The sequence below is a fragment of the Marmota marmota genome, unplaced genomic scaffold (assembly GCF_001458135.2).
Source record: "Marmota marmota marmota unplaced genomic scaffold, marMar, whole genome shotgun sequence".
Classification (NCBI taxonomy): Eukaryota; Metazoa; Chordata; class Mammalia; order Rodentia; family Sciuridae; genus Marmota; species Marmota marmota.
Window position 1 is genome coordinate 6,094,187 of NW_025999863.1, and position 9,657 is coordinate 6,103,843.

The 9,657-nt window shown below is 42.0% G+C and overlaps 1 protein-coding gene across 1 annotated transcript; it reads right to left on the reverse strand.

Annotated features, from left to right (window-relative positions):
• Positions 1-8,332: 8,332 nt before the first annotated feature.
• LOC107157575 (olfactory receptor 7G2-like) lies at positions 8,333-9,292 on the reverse strand. The gene has a single exon (XM_015503923.2). It carries the CDS (start codon positions 9,269-9,271, stop codon positions 8,333-8,335), a length of 939 nt encoding a protein of 312 aa, XP_015359409.1. The 5' UTR covers positions 9,272-9,292.
• Positions 9,293-9,657: the final 365 nt, after the last annotated feature.

A 9,657-nucleotide genomic window follows, 5' to 3' on the forward strand; every position in this document is an offset into this window, starting at 1 on the left:
TTAGTTATTTGCTTTATACTTAGGTTTCTAAAGTGGCAGGATTCCTAGGGAGCCATCAATGCTTGATATTCTGGCCTAACATTTGTCTAAGATTATGAAATAATGTAATGTCTAGGTACATTTTAACCTGACCTGAAACCTGATTTTGCCTTTTGTCTAAGTTTTGGGGTTGAACCCATGATTTCCATTGCTGAAACACAATTTCTTCCCTGGGTTTCACAGAAGTAGAGACTGAAGGAGGGGTACTAGTTTTAGCAGATTTTGTTCTGGTTCACTCTTAGAAATCTAGGTGACGGTTAAATGGGTCAGGAAGATATTTAAGCAAATTCATGGTGAGAAAACCTAATAGTTTACAGGTAATTGTTTGATTGAAGCCATGAGAATTTCCTCTGCGTATTACCCCTGCTGTCTTTCTGAGTGATGGGCTTTCATAACCTCCGAAGTAAAGAGAAAGAAAAATTCTTCAGAGTTTAAAACAGTGCCCACCACACATATTCATTGTCTACAAACTTGCATAAGTAGACAATATCAGTTTTTTAAAATGATGGTGAGATAGTTGAGTCTCATCTTTGAAGGTGTGTTCAGTGCTACTAAGACAAAGAAAGTCTATAACTAACATGCTGTAACAATGAAGAGAGTTGGTTACTTTTCTTGCAAGGACTTCCAAAGTAGGAAATGTACAGAGCAGAATAGGGCTTGCATCTGTCCTCCATGGGTGGCCTCCTCCTGGGACTAGTTGCCTTCTAAGACACCAGGTGGTAGCAGCAAATGCAGGTGTTGTTCCTGGACTTCATTCTTGCTCCTTGAGAAACCATTTATTTCATCCAATTCTCACTCTATCTTTCCATACTATTCACCAGCAACATGGAACCCACAAACCACACACCTGTTTCAGAATTCCTTCTCCTGGACTGACAGATAGCCCAGCACTGCAGCCCCTCATCTTCAGCCTGTTCCTGTCCATGTACCTGGTCACCATCCTAGGAAACCTGCTCATCATCCTGGCCATCAGCTCTGACTCTCACCTCCACACCCCCATGTACTTCTTCCTCTCCAACCTGTCCTTCAATGACATCTCCTTAAGCACAACCATCACCCCCAAGACGCTGGTGAACATCCTGAGACAGGATCCGAGCATCTCCTACACAGGCTGCCTCTCCCAGGTTGTCTTTGTCATTCTTTCTGCATACTGGGAAATTTTCTTCTTGCAGTGATGGCCTATGAACACTATGTGGCCATTTGTACCTTGAGGTACACAGTCATCGTGAAGCCCTGCCTCTGTGTCCTGCTGGTTCTGGTCTCCCTGTTTGTTGGTAGTGTGGATGCCCTCCTGCACACTCTGCTGTTGCTGTGGCTGTCCTGCAGAGAACCAGAGGTCCCCCACTTCTTCTATGAATTGGCTCAGATTATTGAGCTCTCCAGTTCTGACACCTTCACTGATAACCTCATAATACTTACTGCAGTGTGTGTATTTGCTGGTGTTCCTCTCTCTAGGATCATTTCTCCTATGTTCATATAGTGTCCTCTGTCTAGAGAATATCATCATCAGAGGGAAAGCATAAAGCCTGTGGGTCTCATCTGCCAGTTGTCCCCTTGTTCAAGGGAGAGATGGGGGTGTGCACATTAGCTCTGCAGTGACTGACTCACCCAGGAAGACTGCAGTGGCGTCAGTGATGGACTCTGGTCCCTCCAATGCTGAACCCCTTCATTTGCAGCCTGAGGGACAGGGACATTAAGGAAGCCTTGAGGAATCTCATGGGTAGGACAGCTTCTCTCCAGTGACGTGTCATTTGCTTTGGATTTAAGTTTCTAGAATACGAAAAAGTGTCAAAATTCCTTCTGAGCCAGAAAGCCTCCCAGATCCATCACAATTTTTTTCTAAAAGGTTGAAACAAAATAATGTCCATGTGTACAACTTGTCTTGAAACCTGACTTTTCTTTTTATCTTTCTCTGTGATAGTGACACTTGATTTCAGTTCTTTCAACACAGTTTCTTTCCTTGAGTTTACAGAAGCAGAGCCAGTGAGCCTGGTTCCTGCTTTAGGAAATTGAGTTCTGGTGCACTCTTAGAAAAAGGCAAGTTGGAGAAGGTGAACAGGGGGAAACCATCGCATCAACATTGTGTTCACAGGTAGGGTGCAGCTTTCCCCTGGTCCTGTGGTGGTGAGGATATGCTAGATAAGAGCATTTCTGCTGAGACTCCACTTTGATTCTGCACAGTCCTGTGGTGTTAGATAAATGATGAAATCTCTAACGTCCAGCTCATTGCTTTGGTTTGGGGTTCTGTTTTAGTGAGCATTTATGAATAAATCTCAGAAAAGGAGCATTGTATAAGTTGGACAGAACAGGGAAAGGTTTGTGTAAGTTCAAGTTCAGATGTGGAGACTATATTTAGCCTAATTCCATGGTTAGAGCTGTGTGTCTTGCATCTCAGAGGTAGACAAACTGTGAACACTGTGTCAAATGAGCTGAAATGTCCTGTGTGACGTAGATATAAATGAATAATTCCCTGGAAAGCTGTATCCATATAAGGTCACGTTAGCATTCACTCCTCTCTATTATTGATAAAATTCACATAACTAGTTACCTGAGTGGCTTGAGATGGTTCCGTGATATTGGAACCATCTCAAGACATTATGAAACACAGTTCTCAAGGAAAAGGATCTCTAATTCTTACTGACAGAAGGAAGAGAACCAATGTTCATTACAAGGATTCAAAAATGAGGTGCATAGTTCTTGGGATTAGGGCGTCACCGATTCTTATATGAGGTAGCCTCTTCCAAGGACCTATTCTCCTAAGAGTTCTCAGGTGGTTGCAGCAGATGCAGGTGTTTTGCCTGGACATATGATGCCAGAGACAGTCAACTGAGTGTCCTCTCCTTGCTCTATCTATGGTCCACCTCTCCATCGAGACACACAGCAGACAGCTGTGTCATGAGTTGAATTGAGGGGCTGGGATGATATTCTATATCTGAATCACCCTCCCTTTTTAATATGAGCAGATATGATAAGATGGTGAATATTGTTCAATTTCCAAGAGGAGTTTTGCCTAGGATGATCTTATTCCCAACTACCTGGGTGGGCTGAACTGTAATTGCATAACGTCTTAGAATACACACAGAAGTAAGGACAGAAAGTTTATTAATGCAAGCAGTTTTTGATTGCCAATATTTATATATTTTTCTTTTAGGATAGTATTTTGGAGGACCCCAATGAATATTTACCACCACTTAATAAATGCCTGTCCAATTTGTTATATGAATTTGCTTGGTTTTGACCTTGACATGGTTTTAAGGACATGACTGAGTTCTGGGTCCTCGTTGTCATTTCATCACTGAGCATCTGAGAGTCGGTCCTATTGTTGGGTTAGCCGATGCTGGCTCATTTTCAGTCCTGTTTCACATGATGTAAGGTAACAACAAAACACAGGGTGTCTTTCTGATCTTGATAAACTTTGCGTAGTTATTTTCTGTTATTGTGAATAAAGATGATGGTATTTTCTGCTTCATGATTTTTGGAGGAAATGTAAGGTTGTTTCAATCTTGTGGTGGGTGCCTTGGCTATGAGGGAATCAATGTCCTCTTTTGTGTAGTTCCATTGAACTGACCTGCTCACTAGATGATTTTCTGATGTTCCGAATCATCACAATTCATTTTCATTTACATAACCTGATGGTGGGAAATACTGTTTTGCTAATTGATATTTCTCTTTTAATGAAGTGGTGTCCTTCCCACATATCATATAAGTCACTTCCTTTTCTTCTTTTCGGAAATGGGTGTTTGCAATATTTCCATTGAGGTGTTTGTCTTTTTTTTAAATGTATAACAGCTCTTTATTTATTTGGAAATTCAATCCTTTATAATAATGTCCAAGTCATTAAAGGACATGTTAACACAAGAAACTATATTAAACCTGAACACCAGTGCATTTACTAAACACTATAAAGCTGATAAAACATAAGCCAAACACACCAAAAGTGAATTGTCATAAATACAGCTGTTATTTTTATTTCAGTGGCATCAAACCTACTGGGTTTAATTAGAATTTGAATTGACATAGAAATCCACATTTCTTTTTATCTCCAATTCAGCAAAAAATAATGGCTCCTTCATGGGTCACTAGTTTTCTGGTCTGTCTCATCCGACCAAGTTTTTGTATCTCTCCCTGAACTAGTAACTTATGTCTTCATTAATGAAATAAACTGACAGGTAAAATCAAGTTGCTTGGGTTACCAATCACCAAACCCTCCTTTCATGAACCATATGCATATTACATACTTATTCCATGTTGGTTGCATGGAACATTTTAGAAACAGCTGAATCTTAAAAAAAAAAAAAGATAAACTTTTGCTATATCATACCTAGAATCATCTCTTTCTTTGGGGAGGGTATTCTCTGTATTATCATGTTTTTATACAGGAAATAGGGAGATTTCATTAAAATGAAGTTTATATGACTTTTTTCCTCACATGGTTTGTTTCTAATATTACTTCTTAGGCTAAAACAACTTTCAAAGGCAGCTAGCCTGAGATATGGTGAATTCAGTAGAGAGGAAGGGCGTTTCCCTGTGGGATGGGCTGTAAAGTTAGGTATGGGAAGAAAAGGGAGAAGGAAAAGGTGGCATAATCATGTTATCTCAGCTCAGAGCAAAGCCAGTGCCAGACTGAGAAAGGAGAGGAGTCTGTCAGAGTAGTCATCCCCTCCGTTGTCATTGTCCTGATTAAGAGGACATGACTCGACTCGTTGCACGTGAGTTCCTGCTGAAGTAGCCATGTTGATGGGATGCTAGAGATGCCCTCCACTGTGACCTTCAGCCAGGCACCCAGGGGACTGCTCTCAGTGTCCTCCGCCTTCCCTTGCAGTGCTCCTCCTCCTCTTCCTCATCCGGCAGCTGCACAAGCAATCTGGAAACTTGGGATGGGACATCGTGTGTCTCTTACCCTGAGATGCAGCCTAAAACAAACTGCACCTTTTTTCTTCTCTTTTTTTAAGTCGCTGCAAATATCATCTTTCCTCTAATTCCTGTGTTTTGGAAAAAAACACATGAAATACTGCACATTAATGACAGTGATTTAATCATAGAGCTAAAACTTGAGACCACCTTATTAAAATATGTGTCGATACCCGAGATTTCAGGAAGCACATTCTCTGCTCCTGAATGTGGCTCCTATTTTGATGCTGCCTCTAGCTATACACCACCTCTGTGGATGGGGAATTGAAGACCTTGATGACCAGGGGAGTCTCTGTGGCTGTTCTCAGGTGGACATTTTCAGAAGGCTCATAATGGAATCCAGCTGGCACTTAAGTGGTTCTATCACAGTACTGATGCTCAGAGGTCTCCTGATGTGATGGTAGATGGCACACTCCAAATTCTGATATCCTGAGTTCAAATGTTCCAGAATGTCTTTGTACAGATCCCTGAGAGGGGCAGTGGTGAGGCACACTGTTAGACCTGGAGTGGGTTCAATACCAATATTTCTGACAAATGCTCAGGTGATGCCACTACTGCTGTGGGCCAAGGAGTTGTCTGTATTATTGTGATGTCACCCACACTTTACACAGGATTCCTTAGCACCATGAAACCCAGAAACCAAAGAAACATTTCAGAATTCCTTCTCCTGGGACTGACAGATGACCCAGCACTGCAGCCCCTCATCTTCAGCCTGTTCCTGTCCATGTACCTGGTCACCATCCTGGGGAACCTGCTCATCATCCTGGCTGTCAATTCTGACTCCCACTCCCACGGCTCCATATTTTTTTTCTCCAATCTGCCCTTCTCTGACATCAGCTTAATCTGGCATGTTGCCAAAGATCATTGTAAAAATTGAAATACAGGATGAGAATATCACATATGCAAAAACTGTCTCCCAGGCCTGCTTAGTCTTGATCATTGGTGGTTTAGGAATTTGTCTCTTTGCAGTGATGACCTGGGACCACTATGTGGCCATTTGTCAGCCTGGAGATAGAGGATCCTCAAGAACCCTGCCCGTGAGCCCCACTGGCTCTGCTCTCTCTGTCCCTTGGCACTGTGGATGCCCTCCTCCACACTCTGGTGGTGCTGTGGCTGTCCTGCACAGACCTGGACATTCCCTGCTTCCACTGTGAACTTGCTCAGGTGATTAAACCATCTGTTCCGAGATACTTCTCTCTTTGCCCCTGGGATCATTTCTCAAAAACTTGAATTGTCTGCTCTTTTTTGAGAATGCCATCAGCTGGCAGAAAGTGCAAATCCCTTTCCCCTGTGGGTCTCACCTGTCTGTTGTCTCCTTGTTCTATGGGACAGGTTTTGGGGTGTGCATTAGCTCTGCAGTGACTGACTTCTCCAGGGAGACTGCAGTGGCCCCCGTGATCTACACTTGTTCTATCAAGTGCTGAACCCCTTTATCTACAACCTGAGGAACTGGGACATGAAGGAAGCCCTGAGGAAAGTAATTAATAGGATAATTTTTTTTTGGTGATTGCCATAATATATAAAACAGGTGTCTAGAATACATCCAAATGCCCATTTAGGGCTGTCCTGTAAACTTTTTAATGTGTTTTTATGAGAAAACATACTTCTGGATAAATAATTTACTTTTGGAGCAGGTGTTTGGTGTAAAAGAAAGAGCAGCATGATCAAGGGGAAACTGGCAATGTATTAAGGTTCATCAGCTTCCCACAATCAATACATAGGCACGCTAACCAAAAAAAAAAATTCTCAAAGAAGAAATACAAATGGCCAACAAATGTGTGAAAAATGTCCAGCTCCTTAGCAATAAGAAAATGCAAATGAACACTGTACTGAAATTTCAGCTCACTCCAGTTCAAATGGCAATTATCTAGAATACAAATAATTTAAAATGCTCATGAGGATTTATAATGAGAGGAGCACAAATACATTTTTGGTGTGACTTTACATAAGTACAATCAAGATGGAAAGAAAGGACTGGGTTTGTGGCTCAGTCCTCACTTAGCACATGTGAGGCGCTGGGTTCTATCCTCAGCACCACATAGGAATAAATAAGTAAAATAAAGATATTTTGTCCAACTACAACTAAAAATATTTTTAAAAAAGATGGAAAAAATATGAAAATTCCTCAAAACACCAGAAATCTATTATTGGTTAAAAATAAGAATCTCAATGGAAATATCATAGACAATTTCTTTCACAAAAAGGGAAAATAAATGACCCATAATATTTGAAACCACTATCAATCTCATAGGATAAATGGGAATTAATTAAATGCCATTATGTACCCACTAGATTGTCAGGCCAAAGGCTATGTTCAGGGGATGATGTGGAACCCAGGAATGTCTAATGGTAAGGCACATTGATTTCACCACTTAGGAAAACTCTTTGGAAGTTCCCCAAGCTGAGAAGCTACTTTGTGATATTCAATAATTATATTCAAAGTATAAAACTGTTTTGAATTCCTTCAGAGCACATGGAGGAGAACACTAAAATAGATTTATTATAATAGCATAAAAATAGATGTTGATGACTTTCTGTCATCAACATCAGAAAGTCTCCTTATTGTTAAGCCCATCACACATAATGTAAAATTACAGAGATTGGCCCTAACAAGTAACTGTTAAATGAAATGATTGATTTTTGATCAAGGATAAGAATGACAAGATGTGGAATTCATCCACTAAGTCTGACTTTTAACAAGGCCAAATGGAAGAACATTTGTGGCATAAATACTGTCATTGATGAATTTCTGAAATGTCACCACCAATGTCAAACCAGCAATGTCATCTAATTGCTCCAATTTTCCAGATATTGACACTAGTGTGGTAGAAGGTATTACTACATGGGAAGGATGTGGCTTGGCAGTGAGGGTTCAGTATTTATTCATAGGACATGAGCGCCCACCCTGTGCCTCCATCTAGAATGCAATTCTAGTGGCTCTACTCACATCATCTGGTAGAAGTTTTGTCTAAATATGACCACAACTCTTTAAATACTTTCTTTGTGTTCTTTCTCTAATTTTCCTTCTTAGAGATTACCACAGAAGAATTGCTAAAACAGAGTCTCTGCTCTACGATTAGATTATATGGCACCCAACCAAAGAAATTATGCTTGGAGAATTGAAGTTTTATTAGCAGGACAAGGCATAGATATGAGTCAAGTAAAATGCAGCTGGTCATCGTGTTAGTCATTGTATTTATTTTATATTTTATTTTTGCAGTGCTGGGCTCCAACCAAGGGTCTTACACAGGCTCAGCAACTGCTCCAACACATACCCACCCTGTTTAGGCATTTACAAAAAGGTAGGGGTAGGAAAGTCAGGTGTTCTGCTCACCAGGAATCTGGTAGCTCTGGTTTACTCCAGTGCAAAACAAATGATCCATCACAGAAGAGAAGTGACCCCACCCAGGAGCTTCCTCAAGGCCCCCTTCATGTCCCTGTTCCTCAGGCTGTAGATAAAGGGGTTCAGCATCTGAGGGACCACAGAGTACATCACTGAGGCCACTGCACCTTTTCTCTGTGAGTCAGTCACTGCAGAGCTAATGTACACCCCAAAAATTGTCCCATAGAACAAGCAGACCACAGACAGGTGAGAGCCACAGGTGGAAAAGGCTTTATACACTCCTCCTGGTGATGGCATTCTCAAGACAGAGGACACAATGTGAAGGTAAGAGAAGATGATTCCAGAGAGAGGAACACCAGCAAATATCCCAGCTGTGACATATATCAGGAGGTTATTGATGAGGGTGTCAGAACAGGCCAGTGTGATCACCTGATCAAGTTCACAGAAGAAGTGGGGGATCTCCAGGTCTGTGCAGAAGGACAGCCTCAGCAGCATCAGACTGTGCAGCAGGGCATCCACCGTGCTGATGGACAAGGAGATCATAACCAGCAGGACACACAGGTGGGGGTTCATGATGGCCGTGTACCTGAGGGGATGGCAGATGGCTGCGTAACGGTCATAAGCCATTGCTGCAAGGAGAAAGTTCTCCGATCCAGCAAAAATCAGGACAAAGCAGACCTGGGTGAGGCAGCCTGCATAACTGATGGTCTTTCTCTTTATCTGGATGTTCACCAGCATCTGGGGGATCGTGGTTGTGCTGATGCAGATGTCGGCCAAGGACAGGTTGGAGAGGAAGAAGTACATGGGGGTGTGGAGGTGGGGGTCAGAGCTGACGGACAGGATGATGAGCAGGTTTCCCAGGATGGTGACCAGGTACATGGATAGGAACAGGCTAAAGATGAGGGGCTGCAGGGCTGGGTCATCTGTCAGTCCCAGGAGAAGGAATTCTGAGGAAACGGACACGTTTCTGGCTTTCATATTGTTGAATAATCTGACGGATAAGATACAGTTAAAAATAATAACATGAATGGGCGGTGGCAGCAGCATCAGTTGGGAAGGAGTTAAAAATGTAAAGATTAAGCCCCACTCCAGAGTTATGGGTGATAAATTCTGGGGATGAGGACCAACCCTCCAGATGGTTTTGATATAAGCTGAACTTTGAGAAACAGTTCATTAAAAACAAACACTTCATCACCTGTATCATGAGCTCTCACGAGTATCCAAGTAGTTCCCTTCTCCTTTCTCATTTGCTCCTTTCTGCTCAGCCTTCCTTTCCCTTGGAATCCCTTTATACAAGCCACTCTGGACTGAGTTCCAATTCTTTCTCATGAATCATGCTCAGTGTTGAGAATAAAGAAAAGGAT